This window comes from Talaromyces amestolkiae, assembly GCF_001896365.1.
Source record: "Talaromyces amestolkiae strain CIB chromosome Unknown scaffold5.1, whole genome shotgun sequence".
Lineage (NCBI taxonomy): Eukaryota > Fungi > Ascomycota > Eurotiomycetes > Eurotiales > Trichocomaceae > Talaromyces > Talaromyces amestolkiae.
In genome coordinates, this window is record NW_024468041.1 from 588,716 (window position 1) to 605,997 (window position 17,282).

The 17,282-nt window shown below is 46.5% G+C and overlaps 5 protein-coding genes across 5 annotated transcripts; 4 read left to right on the plus strand and 1 right to left on the minus strand.

Moving 5' to 3' along the window:
• Positions 1–1,969: 1,969 nt before the first annotated feature.
• Positions 1,970–3,841, plus strand: BHQ10_003316 (uncharacterized protein; the record flags this gene model as incomplete). The annotated part of the gene is made up of 8 exons (XM_040875559.1): positions 1,970–1,993; positions 2,049–2,136; positions 2,201–2,588; positions 2,643–2,871; positions 2,929–3,052; positions 3,103–3,509; positions 3,563–3,656; positions 3,705–3,841. 8 exons carry the CDS (start codon positions 1,970–1,972, stop codon positions 3,839–3,841), a joined length of 1,491 nt encoding a protein of 496 aa, XP_040731820.1.
• A 430-nt stretch (positions 3,842–4,271) lies between these two features.
• On the plus strand, positions 4,272–6,043 carry BHQ10_003317 (uncharacterized protein; the record flags this gene model as incomplete). Its single annotated transcript, XM_040875560.1, has 4 exons — positions 4,272–4,664; positions 4,732–4,937; positions 4,986–5,863; positions 5,916–6,043. The coding sequence occupies 4 exons, from the start codon at positions 4,272–4,274 to the stop codon at positions 6,041–6,043; spliced, it is 1,605 nt and encodes a 534-aa protein (XP_040731821.1).
• Positions 6,044–6,660: 617 nt separating this feature from the next.
• BHQ10_003318 (uncharacterized protein) lies at positions 6,661–10,134 on the plus strand (the record flags this gene model as incomplete). Its single annotated transcript, XM_040875561.1, has 7 exons — positions 6,661–6,838; positions 6,901–7,044; positions 8,268–8,521; positions 8,575–8,634; positions 8,685–9,020; positions 9,068–9,517; positions 9,583–10,134. 7 exons carry the CDS (start codon positions 6,661–6,663, stop codon positions 10,132–10,134), a joined length of 1,974 nt encoding a protein of 657 aa, XP_040731822.1.
• A 118-nt stretch (positions 10,135–10,252) lies between these two features.
• On the minus strand, positions 10,253–12,386 carry BHQ10_003319 (uncharacterized protein; the record flags this gene model as incomplete). Its single annotated transcript, XM_040875562.1, has 3 exons — positions 10,253–11,287; positions 11,341–11,862; positions 11,925–12,386. The coding sequence occupies 3 exons, from the start codon at positions 12,384–12,386 to the stop codon at positions 10,253–10,255; spliced, it is 2,019 nt and encodes a 672-aa protein (XP_040731823.1).
• Positions 12,387–13,116: 730 nt separating this feature from the next.
• On the plus strand, positions 13,117–14,181 carry BHQ10_003320 (uncharacterized protein; the record flags this gene model as incomplete). The annotated part of the gene is made up of 1 exon (XM_040875564.1): positions 13,117–14,181. The coding sequence occupies one exon, from the start codon at positions 13,117–13,119 to the stop codon at positions 14,179–14,181; it is 1,065 nt and encodes a 354-aa protein (XP_040731824.1).
• Between the last annotated feature and the right edge of the window lie 3,101 nt (positions 14,182–17,282).

A 17,282-nucleotide genomic window follows, 5' to 3' on the forward strand; every position in this document is an offset into this window, starting at 1 on the left:
CGAACATGGCGATGCTACCGTCCACCGGACCCACGGTTCTTTGTCCACCCTCAGCTCGGACTTTTTCTTCTGCTTCTCTTCTGCTTCGACTTATGTACGGCAAATCCCCTGAGTCGGGTACCAACGCTCGGGATTTTTGAACTATGTCTGCCTGATCAAGCCGAGCCGAGCTGATCAGTCTCAGACATGAAACGGACCTAGATGATCTTTGTTGCGTCTCGACTGAGTCGGCTACCGAGTCGGGTGACTACATATGGGTATCTCCACTCCGGGAGTGTCCATCGCATAGCTTGAGCTAGATATCCACAAAATCTAGTCGAGAGCTATGGTAAACAAGCGAAAATTATCTAGCCAGCCCCTGGCGACTTGATAATAGAAGGATACCCTGCCTATCATTGTTTCCTCTCGGGCATTTATCAAAAATGTTAACTCGGCAAGCCGTCTTGGGCATCTCAACTCGGGATCTTCTAGCTGATCCGGCATGCCGCCCCCTTTTCTTTTTCTCATGATTGCGATACATCAAGTCGATCAACAACTCGACCCACGCAAGGATTTTAGGTCGCACGTGCAACGACAACATTTTCCCAGACTCTTCTAGATCGGCTCCATTCATACTCTAGCTTTTAGCCTGTTAGTGTCTGTTAAGGTACCGAACTTTTTGATAGATCAAGTGGGACTATCCGTGTCTGTACTCCGTACGTACTATGTAGATAAGGAGAATCTAGCAGTCTAGATGCCAGATGCCGAGAACACGGCAAGCCGGGCATCGATGGAAAAAGAAAAGAAAGGGACAAGAGAAAAAGCAATTATACGCACATGCCTCTAAATGCGAAGCGATTGGATGAGCAATTTGGTGCAACGCGGAAATTTATTGTACTACGTAGTATGCACACCTAAGTACGATTTGGATTTGAGTGCGTGACGGGTAAATTCTTCGAAGAATTTTGATCTAGAGTTCAGTCCAGACTTCAGAGCTCTATCAAGGTTTTCCGCGTCTCGGGACCACTATTCTGGTCAGCCAACACAACTGTATGAGTCTAGAATTCCCCTTAGGGACATCAAACAAGTCTTACCTATTTTTTCTTGTCAAATCTTCTTGGCTTTTCGATGGAAACTCCTTTTGTTGACTTTCTGAAAATAGTTGTTCTAGTATATAATGCAAGTTTAGTCTCTACCCAGTAGATCGCTGACTGATCAACTGAAAGCAGACCAGTATTTCAATTTTTCCATCTCCTATTGAATTTGTTCGGGCAATATCACAGTAACAATTTTGTAGGCCCCGGGCCCTCCCAAAACTGTCATGTACCGTCATGGAGAGAAACGAAATCGCTCAACTAGCTTGGCAGAAAGAAAAAAAAAACCGAGAAGTAAATATCTAAATTTTCAAGACATAACATTTAATACAATGTTCTCGTTCTGAACAATAACTAAGTCTAAATCATGCCTGACACTTAGAGTGACAATGTATGTACCCCTTGATAAGGAACGATAGATGGGATTTCCGTAGCCCTAACATCATAGCCCTAGCCCTAATATCAGCCCTTTTGGGAAATCTAAGAGATGGGGAGCCCTGAACCAGTCAGACTCAAAAAATCTTCAGCGCGCTGCTGTAATCAATTATTGTCAATGTGATTTAGCTAAGACTACGTACAGTCAGTCTCATTCTTATCCATGACAGAGAGGAGATGAGAGAGTTACTCGGACACGACGGATAGAGCGATCTATATCGGCCGCCAGAGTCCGATGGGACATCGCCCATCCGCCGTCGGGGTACTAGGGCAGGACGCGTGCGATAGAAGTCATGTAGCGTATTATGCGGGGGGAGGGGGGCTTTTCTTTTGATTTTATATTGGAGAAAGATTTATTCAAGGTATATTTCTGCTTCCTGAACGTGTAATTTGAATAGAGGAAGGAATGAGCGATACTTATATAATTCTTGAATGTAGAGAGCATTGAAAAAACGACTACCATGTCTACGACATTACCATTTCAGGTACACTTGTATCTTCCTAGCGACTGGTAGCAACAGACACACTGACTTGCATCAGCTTCGTCGCCCTTCACTCTTTCGAAACCAGAGCCTCGTCGACGGTTGCTGGACGGAAGCTACAACCGGCAAGCGATTTGAGGTGTTAGGTACGTAGCTCTCAACCTACAAACTAAGCACAAGCCACGATTAACGATTGAAAATGACCCAAAGATCCCGGTACGGGCGACGTATGGGCCACAGCACCAGACAACGATGCCAAGGACATTGACGCTTTCGTCCAAGCCGCCCACACGGCCTTTCTCGCATACCGCAAATCCAGCCCCTTGGTCCGCTCACAACGACTCCAGAAATGGGCGGCATTGATACAAGATCACAAGCCAGATTTGGCGACAATAATCACGTACGAGACTGGAAAGCCGATTGCGGATGCCATGTTTGAGCTTGATTATTCGGTTAATGCGATTTCATGGTTTGCGGGGGAGGCGATGCGGATTCAGGGGACTGCGTTTGATTCTGTGGTGCCGGGGAAGAAGGCGTTGACGATTAAGCAACCGATTGGTGTGGCGGTGGGGTTGATTCCGTGGAATTTGCCAGTTGCGTGAGTAGTTCATTACTTATATGTGATTCCTTCGCAGAGCTCATAATATAACAGGATGGTGGTTCGAAAAGCGGGGGCTGCTCTGGCGGCTGGTTGTACAATGGTGCTCAAGCCGTCTCCGGAGACTCCATTATCGGTCCTGTCGCTAGCATTACTGGCTGAAGAAGCTGGATTTGAGAAAGGTACTTTGAATGTCGTGACGACCAGCCTCGATAACACTCCAGCGGTCAGCGAGGCTCTCTGTCGCCATCCGTTGGTCAAAAAGGTCACTTTCACAGGATCGGTAAGTTCGCTTGTTCGCTCATTTCGTTGCAAGTGCAGGGCGTGCTGATTGAGATAGACGCGTGTCGGGAAACTCTTAGCCAAGACATGTGCAAACGGCCTCAAGAAACTGACCCTTGAACTTGGAGGCAATTGTCCGTATATCGTGTTTGAAGACGCGGACTTGAATCAAGCTGCGGACGGTATGAAAACACCACTGACTGTATAGAATGACGTATCTAAGATAATACAGGACTCATGGGACTCAAATGGCGAAATGCCGGCCAGGCATGCATCAGCGCAAATCGCGTCTACGTCCAGTCAGCCGTATACGACCAGTTCGCCAAAATCCTGGTCGAGAGAACCTCAAAAATAGTCGTCGGCCATGGCGCATCAACGACCTCGACAATGGGCCCCGTCACCACGCCACAGAGCATCGACCGCTCCGAGCGACAAGTCGAAGACGCAAAGAAACACGGCGTTCGAATTCTGTTGGGTGGAAAGCGTATAGATAGACCAGGATTCTTCTTCGAGCCGACTATTATCGCTGATGCTACGACTGATATGCGTATAACCGACGAGGAGAGTTTTGCGCCTATTCTTACCTTGTATCGATTTGAAACAGAAGAAGAAGTTGTGCAGGCTGCTAATGCAACTTCGGTGCGTCCCTGTCCTGATCGGTACGAATTTGTCTGGCTCACTACTTTCTACAGATGGGCTTGGCGTCGTATGTTTTTACGAAGAACGTCGACCGGTCATGGAGGTTGCTTGACGAGCTTGAAGCTGGAATGATCGGCCTTAATACTAGTATGTCTATCCCGTTTCCACTAGCAATGCTAATGGCTGACCGTTCAGGTGCAATCTCTGGCGCAGAACTGCCCTTTGGGGGCACAAAGGAGTCTGGGTATGGCAAGGAGGCTGGCAAGGACGTCGCGGTGGAGGAGTATCTTGTCACAAAAGCGGTTTCGTTTGTTGTAGAGCGTAGACTGTAGCCAGTAGCACCGAGATAGCACTTGATAATGAACCAAGAAGTGAAGAGTGATGGAGAGTTCTCCGTAAAGGCAAGAATTTGGAGAATGCGGAGTCAGACCCGCCAATTGTACGCTAGTCTCAATCCTGACTAGCACCAAGATAAGGGGAAGCCGCTCTCTGATTGGCCATCGGGGCCATCGGCTCCCATCGCAGTCTTTGACCTCCAAAAGTCCGACAGACTATCTCCCCAATGAACCTTATCGCAACTGCCAGGACGACAATAGTATAGTTTCTGCTCTGCCAAGCTAATCTATGCGTTCATATCATGTTGACTGTTGCGCGTCGCCCACTGGGCCAGGCTGAGGATAGATATAMCCCTGTCCTGCCGCAAGCCATTTCACCACCATCATTTCTTCTGGTGTATGAATTGCGCCTGTACTAGACAACACCATGGCAGAAGTAGACAGTAAAGAAGCCGCGACCACCACTCTCAATGATCGTGACCGAGACTTTGGCGATGGCCAGGTCATACCGGCTGACGACCTCGCAATGGACGATGGCATGCGTCGTGCCCTCAAATCAAGACATCTGCTCATGATTGCATTGGGTGGTGTCATTGGACCGGGCACGTTCTATGCCACAGGATTTGCATTGGAATACTCTGGTCCCGTGGGCTCATTAATTGGGTACATCATCATTGGTATTGATGTGTTTTTGGTGACCCAGGTACTTGGAGAAATGGCCACGCTCTTTCCGTCTACGGGTTCGTTTAACGAGTTTGCTGGTCGCTTTGTGGACCCTGCTTTGTCGTTTGCATTAGGGTGGAATTATTGGTATATGTGGGTGAGTGTCTGCACCACGATCTACATGTGGTATCTAGAATACTTGGACTGACCAGTGAATTGTATAGGGCACAATTTTGGCTAATGAATACAACGGCGCCGCTCTTATCCTGACTTACTGGACCGACAAGCTCCCTAACTACGCCTGGATTTTGATCTGTTGGGCCTTCTTCATGTGTACCTCCCTGTTGGGGGTTCTGGTTTACGGAGAAATGGAATTTTGGCTCGCATCTTTCAAGTTTGTCGTCGTCATCATTCTCTATATCATTGCTATGTGAGTTAGAGCCTTGCACAATATACTGCTTATTACTGACATTCACAGCCTCCTAGATACCGGTGCTATTGGCGGTGACTACATCGGATTCCGCTACTGGCGCGATCCCGGTCCCTTCGCAAACGGCATCAACGGGTTCGGCAAAGTCCTTGTCTTAGCAGCAGTCATGTACTCAGGAACCGAAGCCATCGCCATCACAGGCGGAGAATCTCGCAACCCGAAAAAGGACATTCCCAAAGCGTTGAAACAAACTTTTTGGCGAATTCTGATTGTATATATTGGCATGGTGTTTTTCACGGGATTGATTGTGCCGTCTGATTCAGATGGTTTGTTGAATGCGACGTCCAAATCGGCTTCCTCGCCATTTACCGTTGCTTTGAACAAAGCTGGCTGGAGTGGCGCTGGAAACTTGATCAATGCGATTATTGTAGTCACCCTTTTGTCGTCTATCAATTCAGCTATCTACATCGCCAGTCGTTGCATATACGCACAAGCCAAATCAGGCCGTGCACCAGCAATCCTCGCCAAAACGACCACAAATGGCGTCCCTGTCAACGCAATCGTCTTTACCAACCTGTTTGGTCTGATTTCGCTGCTCAATATTTCCGAAAATGCCGGTAACGTGTTTACCTATCTACTCGACATTTCCGGCTCGGCGGCATTCGTCGCTTGGGCGTTCATCGGAGTTACTCATTTGCGTTTCCGTGCTGCCATTGCCGCACAGGGAATGCCACTGTCTTCACTGCCTTTCCAGTCCAAGGGTTATCCATACATATCCTGGGTGCTGGTCGTTACCAACATCTTTCTCGTTTTTATTTCTGGATATACGACTTTGTTGAACCCGTTTGACGTCAAGGGATTCGTTTTTTCGTACCTAGTCATTCCTCTATTTATCATTTTGTATTTTGGATGGAAGCTATGGCACAGTAAGTCTTTTGGTCCCGTTCGTAGAAGGACGTGTTTGCTTATTTCTTCTAGAAACGAAATGGGTCATTGCAGCCGAAGCAGATATTGTCAGCGGACGACGAGATTGGCTGGGKGGGATCGATGAAGAGGTTGCTCGTAAAGATTTCTTTGGTAAAGTGAAGGCACTCGTCATCGGTTAGTGGTCTACGCCTACAGTGGTGGAATTATGGGTAGGGGGGGATTTTTTTTTCCAGCTCTACGCCAACTTCACTAATATCATTCTGCAACAACTACAATCTAAGTTTGGTATCAATAATCAATCGATCTTTGAATTCACTAGCTCGACGTATATAAGCAGCTCAACAAGTATCTTCGAACACACAGCGTACAATTGAATAAGGAGGAGTATCGACCACGCAATGAGCCAGAGCTCATGACCCGTAATATTAGGAAAGATGCACTTAGCGCAGCATAGATCTCAGTACCATGATATTCATAGCAGAAACCAAGTTCCTCCAAGCCATCGAACCGACGAGGCGTAACCTTGTCGGCCGCAGCACTGCGATGCGGGGCCGTTCTCCGACAGACCCAAAATTCATCAATCATCGGAGCCGAATCGAAAGTTTCCTGATAGAGATAGAAGATTGAGGGGATATAGAAATTCAAACAGCTTTATCAAAATTCGCATTTGAAAAAGTGAGTGGCCTCCAGGCCAAAACATCTTTTCGAGCCTGCCATTTTGACTATACTAAATCTTGCTTTTAGCATTGGCTTCTCTTCTATTATCTATAGATTGCTTCAAAGTCCGATCAACATCATGCCTGTGCCCCCGAAAACCTTCCAAAGTGACGACACCGTCCTCGACCCCGCAATTAAGAAACACATCGCCTCCCTCTACGAAGCCGTCGACAACCACGAGCTCGAAAAATGGGGCTCCCACTTTACTGAAGACGCCGAACTAAAGAAGGGCACATCTAACGTCAAGGGGAGAGCTAGTACGTCCTTTGTCTCCCAGGCTTCAAACCTTCTAAGTGTTGATGAAGCTGACATGGCTTAGCACTCATCGATCTCGTCACAAAATCCTGGTCAACCCTTCGTAGCCGCGACCATACCGTCTACGCGGTGTACCCGTTTGGTCATAAAGCGGAGGAGGTCATGATGCATGGCAGGAGTGTCAACATCTCAAAAATTGGAGAGGAGAGTACGTTTACTTGGGCGGCGAGGATGCATTTTCGAAGGGATGGAGAGGGGAGCGTTTTGATTGATAAGTATACTATTATCGTGGTATGTTCTTTCTGCTTCAAGTCACACTTAGTCTTGCTGTATTAATTTGCGCTGTAGGATCCACATCCAGCGATGTTATCAACATAGGTTCGGTTTTGGTGCATTTTCGTGGATTGAAGCATCCCGATGGTGAGGATAAGTTCGAAGCCATGGGCAAGAAAAAATTAGGGCTAGGGCTATGATGGTGACATCATCAATAGAACAAATGCATCACACAGAAATATGAATCTAACGGCCGGAATTTCTTGAATATGCGAATAGAAATGACAATGGATCCTCTTAGACTTTCTCCGCATATGTTGCTGAAGTAGTTATAATAAAAATGGAGACAACCGACGATAAAGTTGAAGACATCGGCGGATTGTATTGCCGATCCGATCAATCTATATGGACTCAATTTCATCGACCATCCCCACTACTCAGCAACTCAATAGATAAGATCTCTACACTATGTCGACGGAAGCGGGACAGGGACCGCCGCCGCCCAAGAGACAGAAAGTGTTAGCATGTAAACGCTGCCGACACCGGAAGCAAAAGGTGTGTTGGTACATACATGAATTGAATACGGAGTATTGTAGTGCGGTTTCTGACTGAGTTTTCCAGTGTACTGAGCATCGGCCGTGTGAAAATTGTACTCAAACTGGTTCTGGTATGATCAAATATATGAAATGAAGTTCTTCACTGATTGTTGGTAGAGTGCATACCTACTGAATCTGTCGTCGCAAAGCCGCGCCTGGAGATTGAGTTTGTGCTTCCTTTGCACCCCTAATCAAGTTTCTGGATGTGGATTGTTGATGTCTTTGTAGTTATGTCCACCGCTTGGAAGAGCGAGTCGCGGAACTGGAGTCTTTGATTCCTCAAGAAAGTCTTGATCATATCACTAGTAGGGAACCTCAAGGACGGCCTGCGACCGCTCCTAGGACTGAGGCACCGGTGAGTTTTTCGTAATCATTTTATGCACAAATTTACTGACATATATGAAGATTATACAGCAGCAACCACATGATTCATATCTTAATTCAAATTTCAATTTTCAGCCAGATCTTACCCAATGCGCACCAACAGCAGTTCAATATGACACTCCTAGTCTACCTACATCATCTCCATTGGCGGTAACATCTTTAGACGTCTCTAATTTAGGCATATTTGGCGCTCTATCTAACATCAATAACCGAGCCCAGCCATCTACAGCTATGAACGACGAAACTTCTCCAGACATGCCTGATCTCGGTTATGAAATGGAGCAGTTCCTCATCCAGACCTATTTTGAGATGGCTCATTCCCAGTATCCGATGTTACTAAGGCACCAGTTTCTGAAGTGGTATGAGTCGTGGCGTACGGAGAGGGCGAAGTTACCCGTTGCGATAAGGTGGAAAGGGTTTTTTGTGTATATGGTATGTGCTATGTTTTGGGGATGGTATACAGTTGGCTAATATTCAGCTTAAAGGTCTATGCGATTGCATTCCTGATGACTAAATCTCGCATCAACGGTGAGATCAGAGCGCAAGTAAGTAGCCCCCATGTATACTTATCTGTAGGTAGACTGACGTCTTTTAGGAATTTCATGCTCTCGCAACAACAAAATATCTCCCATATTTGCAGGCATTGCCAAATACTTTGCTTCGCGCACAGGGCTTCTTGCTACTAGGTTTCTATGCACTGCACATGCCATCCGGAGCGGATATTATGGCATTATCATCATGGACGATTCGGTTTTGCGTCATGTCGCAGATGCATCTAGCCGAGACAGAGCCAGATCCAATAAATGGCGATGCATTGATTCATATTCAGCATCGGAGACGAGTCTTTTGGTGTGCTTACGCTATGGATCGAGCTGTGTGTAGCTCGTTTCACATTCCGTGCTCGATTCCAGATAACCAAATCACTGTTCCGGTGAGTCCTCTTCTGTTATCAGCTACAGATCAAACTAATTTTCAAAGCTGTTCGATAAAATTGACGACGACCAATTACTTGCATCACCAGGTGACATGCTCACACACCTCGTAGACCGGAATGGCCCTGCTAGCATCTCCGCGGCTTTACACATCATTGTAAGCCGGCAACTCGAATCACAAATTCAAGAAACCGTTCTCAGCAAAGACTTTAACCCTCAATCCGAAGAACTTTTCCGATGGCGATCCGAAATTTTAGGAAAACTGAAAGAATGGAATACGCAATCTGCGACGACCTCGGAACCTTCCCAAAAGGGGTATGTTAGTATCCAATGGCTGCAGATGATCTATTACTACAATATCGTGATGCTCTTCCGCCCTACAAAGACAATTGTGCAGGGTGTAGCGGGAGATTTGACGGTGCAAGCATGCTGTCAGGCGCTGCTGTTGTTTCGGAAGTTTCAGATGGCTAGGGAAATTGCGCAGCCGTGGCTTGGGGTAAGTTCATCCATCTACTCTCTTGGGACTGAAAGGAAATAGTAAAGCTTACGTTCTCTGTCAAGCTTCTCACACAATTCCAGCTGGGCGTCTGCCTACTATACTGCTTCTTTGCAACTCCACTTCCTCAATGGAAACAATCCTACAAATCGTCTACAGTCTCCAACGCCATTCGCGCCTGTTCTAGCACGCTAGCCATTCTCGCTGAACGATGGGACGAAGCAGAATGCCTCCGCGACGTGTTTGAGATTCTGGCTCGCGAGATTTCTGTGAGTGAGACATGGGGACGACCAACGAGGATTAGCGAGGCTGGAAGGTCTGGTATTGAGCAAAATTGGGCGGGTCTGACGGCGGTGCTGGTTCATCGGCCTACGTTGTTGATGATTCGGGAGATTATTACGGAGGATTTTGTATGTGTGAGCGCGACGGGCTCGGAACAACCGGGGTTGATTGACGCACATCATAATGCGACGCAAGGTGAGGCTGGAACAGCGCATAAAGAGGTAGATCTGCAATGGGCAGATTATACTCCCGGTCTATTGCTTAGTCTAGATACACCTTTTGATACAGAGAATGCCGCGGAGGAGTTCTCTGATGATATTACGTTCTACTTGTGAAGGCTAATGCAATTATCCTATGACCATGGTACCCTCAATAGCAACTTGTGTATATCTATCGCGCCAAATATGTACCATGAAATTAACATAATAAACCTTCGAATGTTCCAATGACGGATTAAAGCCGAGACTGACAACAAGCATCCGCCTTCTTCGTCGCTATGTTCTGCGCCTCTTCATACAGCATACTTTGATTTTGTCGTTGAGTACTTTGTGGTACATCTAGCGCAGGATTATACTCAAAAAACCCACTCGGCTTTAGACTGACTGTCATCGTCTCACACGGCATAACGGGATAGTCTTCCGGACGCGGGTTATGCGTCAAGCTGATAGAGTGCCACAACACAATATCCTCGTTGTCGACATTATCGTTTCGGGCGGCCCATGTCGCGACGTCTCCCTTTTTGGGGAGCGAGCTGCCGTGCAGAACATCGGTGGGGAGGGATTGGTATGTATAATCGCCCGCAGCGTACAGCTCGCCATCTTTGTATGAAGTAACCCAGTACGGTTGCAAGGCATATTTCGCTCGTCGACCGTGCCAAGATTGCGGATGAGCGAGAAGCATTTGTTTTTGCGCGCTATGCACCGAATATGCAACTGGCTTTCCAGAAACCTTGTTGATGATGGACGGATTGATGATCTTGTGTACTCGATTCGGCTGCGCTTCTGAATAGCCTGATGTCGCGATGACTTTCTGTTTCGTGATGTATCCCACGCCAGCATAATTGTACGCATCAAACGGCAACGGAATAGAATCTTCCTCCACGAAACTATTTTTATCGCCGTCCAGCGCTGGATCAATCCGTAAAGCAAAAACGTGTTGATGATAAGGCGCCATGACGCCTTCGTTCACGTTTGTGCCCCATGGCACCGTCACTCCTGGAGTAATCGGTACAGTAGACAGAATGCCAGTCGCCTGAATTCGGTAATGTAGTGCAGCGGCTTGGTCAAAGTGCCACATGAATATGTACTCGTAGTTTCCCACTGTGATGATGGTCTGCAGCGCCAAGACGCGCGAGCGGACGATGGAGACTTGCTTTGAGGCCCCGTCAGTGTGTTTCCAGCCTATTCCGTCGTCGATTTCGTGCATACAGACTGCGTTTGGTTTGGGCACCGGGTTGCCGTTTGAGTCGCTGATTGTAAAGGAGAAGTACTATCCATTTAACATCAGCTAAGAAAAATGAGACGGAGAAGGTGAGGAAATACCTTGATCAATCCCAAACAATCGCACCCCAAAGCAAGATTGTTTGCTGCAACGCCAGCACCGATATCACCAACATCAAAGACACTCTTTCGTGAATACGGTGTTCGCGGATCCCCATACGGCACAAACATTTCACTCAGACTGAGACGATGGAAAAGCTCGCGGCCATCGTAAGTGACATCATGCAACAACATGCCCTCACGCCAATTGAAGCCAAGTCTGAACCTCCATTTTTGCCATGTCACAAGATGGCCGTCGACATGAAAAGAAGCGCCTTGGGGTTGATGGACAGTCAGAGGCTTGAGATCGGTGCGTTTCGGTTGCGAGTGGAGATCATGATGCCATTCTCGTGGCTCGTGATGGGTATATTCCACGTCTGGCGTGACACCGTGATCGTCACCGAGTGGCAAATCAATAATATCAACCAACTCTTTTGTGACATAGTCGATGATGGGCGAGAAGGGGAGCGGATTATCATACGCGTTTGAGCCGGGGTGGGACTTGTATTTTGCGTAGAGGTAGCACTACCCAAACAATCAGCAATCAATCCATATTTCCAAAAGTACATGAAGGAAAAAGGACATACCTGAGCCAATCGCCTCGTAAAATCATCGGTGTCCCTTCCATACGGCCACGTATCACACACAACCTCCAATTCATCCGACAGCCCATACTGCCGAATCCTCTCCAAGACTTTAGGGTTACTTAGACATTTTGCTCTCACTTCGAGGACTTCGTCCATATCCGCTTGGCCATGGTAGCCTTCCTCTAGCTTTTCGATCTTCTCGACTGAAGAGGCTGTGAGGTTGATGACTGCAAGAAACAAATCTGTGGTGCCGCGGTGGTAGTACAGTGACGATGCACGACGCGTCAGGGCCGAGACAGGGTCATTGCTGCGTTCTGCAGCAAGGTATCTGCGCAGCTCACGCTTGGCCGGCTCGAGTAGAGAAATATTCTTGAAATGCACTGAGCCCTTTGGGTTGACGGATTGAACGATTTTGGCCGTTGCCGTGATTTCGGCCGCAGTCAGAGGGTCGAGAGGATGCATCTTGTCTATTATGTCAAAAGTCGATCTCGACAGACAGCTGGTAGTACTTGAGTAGTTTTTGGCTATCTAGATGATTATTTATTCCAATGGTTTTCTCTTAACTTTTTTGTTCGTTGATAGTATGATCATACTATCTATCTTATCGGTGCGATGCGGGGACGAATCGGGCATTCCAGTCCGCTGATTATCGTCGGACTGAAGAGTCCGATGGCTGCTTCTTTATCAAGGCTAATCTATGCGAATGTCGATTGGCAAATTCGAGGATAAATGATTGGAGCAGTACGCCGATACCGAGTTAGACTATCCAAGTTAACTCCTTGGTTCTGCTTAAGAAGGTTGTTCTTAGGGCTAGGACGTCAGATTAGGGCTACGAGCATGCCAAATGGGGCAATTATTCTGCCCATTTTGAAAAAGAAAGAGTACTTTAAACATCTATGTCTTTTCAAAGTTTGTTTCCATACCATTCCATGTTTACATTCATTCTAGTAAACCGATTGGGTCTGAATCATCACTTTCAGAGCTAGTTACATTTTCTAAGCAGCTCCTCCGGGATAAGCGTATTCTGGTGATACGCAATTAGCGGTTCCTCCAACATGCATCAACGTGACTAGATATTAATATTCTAAATAGTTTATGGGAAACAGGTTTGAACATGTAGCGCGAATCTCCAAATACTTAGTCTATGAACTTAATGAGCTTGATACTTTTTTGAAGAATGGAATCTATAGAGATGGGTCGACGCCCGAAAGTGCTTCTCATTGCCTCTCCAGTAAGAGAAGTGATCGAATCTAAATGGACAAACGTTACACAGCTTTTCGACATCGTGACATACGACTGCAAAAGCACCGAAGAATTCAAATTACGTCTCCAGCCAGACGGCGAATACTCCTCAATCGATGCAATTGTGCGTACTGGCTGGCGCAACGCAGGCCCGTTCGTGGATCACATCATATTCTGCGCCGACTTTGTTCAGTATTATCCAAAGTCACTACGTATCATCTGCTGCACGGGTCATGGCCACGATCTCGTGAACCTGAATGCCCTCACCACGGCGGGTATTTGGTATTGCAATACTCCGGATTGTGCAACCGAAGCTGTCGCCAATACAGGGTTGTATTTGATTCTGGCAGCGTATCGATACTTCAGCTTTGCGGAAGACTGTGCACGGCGAGGACCGTGGATGCGAAGCCGGGAGCTTGGTACGATTGCCATTGATCCGTACGGTCAGATCCTCGGTATCGTGGGGCTAGGCGATATTGGGTTAGCAGTTGCCAGAAAAGCTTCATTGGGCCTGGGAATGAAAATACACTACTTCAACCCGAGACGAAAACTTGAGGCCGAAGCTGCGCTTCATGAAGGCGCTACTTATCATTCATCTCTCGAGTCACTACTGGCTGTCGCTGATTGCATCTGCCTCTCTTGCCCATATACACCCGAGACTCACCATATGTTCTCTACGACGCAATTTGCCTTGGCCAAAAAATCTGGATTGCGTCTCGTGAACGTGGCCAGGGGTAAAATTGTTCATGAGAAAGCCTTGATTGAGGCACTTGGCTCTAGTCAGGTTATTGCGTGGGCAAGTGATGTTCATGAGAATGAGCCGGAAATCACTCCTCGACTCAAGAGTAATTACATGACCACATTATTGCCGCATATTGGTGTGTGTTCAAAATCAACTTGGAGAAACTTTGAAGAAAAGTGTCTTAATAGTCTTGAAGGATTCTTTTATGGAACCACAGCGGGTCAAAAACCTATGGGGGCTTTGAATTCGGTTGATTACAGAGCTAGAGAGTAAATCACTATGCTTGTATATGACATGCACCAGATATACATAGGTGGTTTAAGGAAATATGTCAAATGAACAAGCTCACAGTGGGATCTGTAAAATGTCATATAATATCAGTCAAGATTCCTTCAACATCATCGATAGCCTTCGACACGTAGTGCACATTATTGCTGTTTACTATAATACCTTAATGTTATCAAAGACATTTGGTAAATAATAAATTCAAATTGAATCATACCGAAGTTAATTTCAGGGTTCAACTCCACTTGTGCTTCGGAATAAGCCCTAACCCGGCGCCATACACTCTGTAAGTTAGTGAAATAGTAGTAGCTAGGTACTGCACCTAGTGTAGTAGAGTCCCGGAATAAGCACTATCCCGAATGGAGGCGTTCAACTCTACGACTACCCTTACATTACGTATCTGCATTGTCACTCCATCGATTTACACTGAGGTAATATATTTGAGATTATAGTCGACTGACGGGTTTGCTACCTATCCCGCAGCGACAAGCATTCTTGCTGAGTCGTTCGGAATACCGTCCGTGTCAAAAAGCAGAGCGAGATGCCAACTGATTATTTGGGACGCTCGGCACAAGTCTGGTATGTGCCACTCAATCCTCTTATATTCAATAACATCAGACTAATAGTAATGAGAATGATAGTGATCGATGTAGAATGTGAGCTGCAACTAAGCACTGACACAACGGCTGAACTGCTAACGTAACATCCGGTAAAAGCAAGAAAGTCAGATGTGATGGTGTCCTTCCTCAGGTGAAAAGCCTTCATTTCATTTTCACTCTATGTATCTTCGACTCAAATAGCTTCTTAGTGTGGAAAATGCGCGGCCGCAGGCGAAAAGTGCGTCGTAACGACACGCCTTCAACGAAAAACGACTCCTAGAGGGTTCGTCTAACACCTCCATTACAGTATTCAGGGAGCTGATTCTTGGACAGATACAAAGTTCTAGCATCTGTTAAACAAAAACAGTTGATAGCAGAACTTGCCGGAACACGAGAAAGACTCGACAATGCCTCGAGAAGAGAGCAGGATCTACGGGATCAACTAAATGAAGCACTTTCCCAAATCGAGTCTTTGACTAATCAATCTGCTGCGCTAGAAGTCGAAAGCTCGCGAGATGTTCTCTCATCTCCTCCAATATTCCAACTTAATATCCCCAGAAATCAAAAACCAAACCCCCAGCTGATCCTCACACACATGGGCCGCTTCATCCCCAACGACATCGGCATCAACTACTTCGCCGGCGCCTCATCAGGCGTCCACTTTATCCTAACAGCACAAACCCGCTTCCAACAAAAATATCAAACCTCTAAGAAGCTTCCCGAAAGTATGTTCTATCTACACTCCGTGCCCGCTCGAGGCCGTATTGGGGCCGTGTACGACACCAGCAAACATAACGAATCAATCGAACTACCCTTCGCCGTGTCGCTACTCCATCGAGATGTTTGTTATCTAGAAGCAAAAAGATTTTTCGATCGTTGGGCTAGGATATACCCCATCTTAACACCGAAGCAATTTTATGATAATATTGATTCATTAATGGCGCAAGTGACTTCGAATCAACTGCAGGAAATGGATATAGGGTTTGTATTTCAATTATACTCTATCTTTGCACTGAATTCGTTTCTCGATCACTCGGTGGAAAGTGGTGCAAAAAGGGAGGTTTTGTATCCGAATACCTTGGAGGCGACCTCGTGTTATCAGCGTGTGCTTGATCGATTGCTTCCAAACGTTGCAGCAAAGGGGGATCTGGCAAGTCTGCAAGGGCTCGTTATTTACCTTTTGTATGCACAGGCTAGTGCACAACATGCAAGCGCTATTCAGGTTAATGGTATGACAGTAAGACTTGCTCAGATACTTGGTTTAAACTGTCATTCGAGGAGGTTTCATTTCGGAGCGGTTGAGCAGGAGGTACGAAAACGGGTATGGTGGTGTGTCTTTTTGCTTGATGTGTGAGTACTCTCCCTTTCTCTTACTCTTTTGCCTTACTGAAGATACAATTCATTTAGTCATACCAGCATACTCCATGGACTACCACGCCTGATACACCAACCAGACGTCGACACTGACCTTCCTATTGACGTAGACGTGGACGATATTACAGCCCCTGAACTGGCAATACCGCTCCCGGGGGAAATTTCAAAGTCCAGTCTCTTCATCTGCTATGTTGAGCTCGGAATGATCCTTTCAAAATGCCTAGATCAGCTATATACAACTACTCGCCGCAGAGGAGCGGTTGAGAATATAGACTACTTGAACAGAGAGCTTGATGCATGGGGAAGAAACTTTAATCTTCGGGCTGAAGCATCCATACGCTTCTCAAATCAAGAAGGACGCCAGTCTTTCAAGGAGAAATTAATGTCCCCGAGTCTTAGAGCCGACTCAATGGTACTCTGGCTATTCATACTAGAAGAATTAACCAGCATACTCATCAACCGTCCTGCTCTGTCCTTACAACGAGCTGTCGGGAAAGAAGACGAACCAAAACATCACGTCGGATTAGAGCGATGTGTTCAGTCCGCATTCAACATTATACAGATCTGTGACCTGTATCGTTCGGAAGGCTGGATCTTTCATCTCTGGCCCTTTGGCAGTCAGAATATAGCGCAAAGTGCTTTAATGTTACTATATAACCATTGGGTCACTGAGCCTACGCTCAATACGCCTAAAGTCGGTAATGGTCATTTGTTACCAACGTATAAAAGCGAGGAGAAGGCGCATTATATGGTCATGAAAGCTGTGGATATACTCATGCAGCGATTTAATGCAGTCTCGTCTACGGGAGTGGAAACACCTCTCGCTGAGGTTGCTAATTTTCTGGCTGATTTTGCGCGGCTATCGTTTAATGTTTGATTTTCCTCCTGGTATTGGATGCAACGTTCTATCGTACATAAGAAACATCTGTATAGCTCATAGCCATCATACCGATGTAAAGGAAAGACGTCCTCAGTCTCCACCAGATCTTGGTATCTCGGTATCTCTCTCCAACTTGGATGGAGAGATGCGTTACGAATCGGACAAGTAGAGAAGGCACAAAGACTTGTGAAGCTATGTAGGAAGAAGTTGGTGAGAGTATAAAGATTACAATTCGA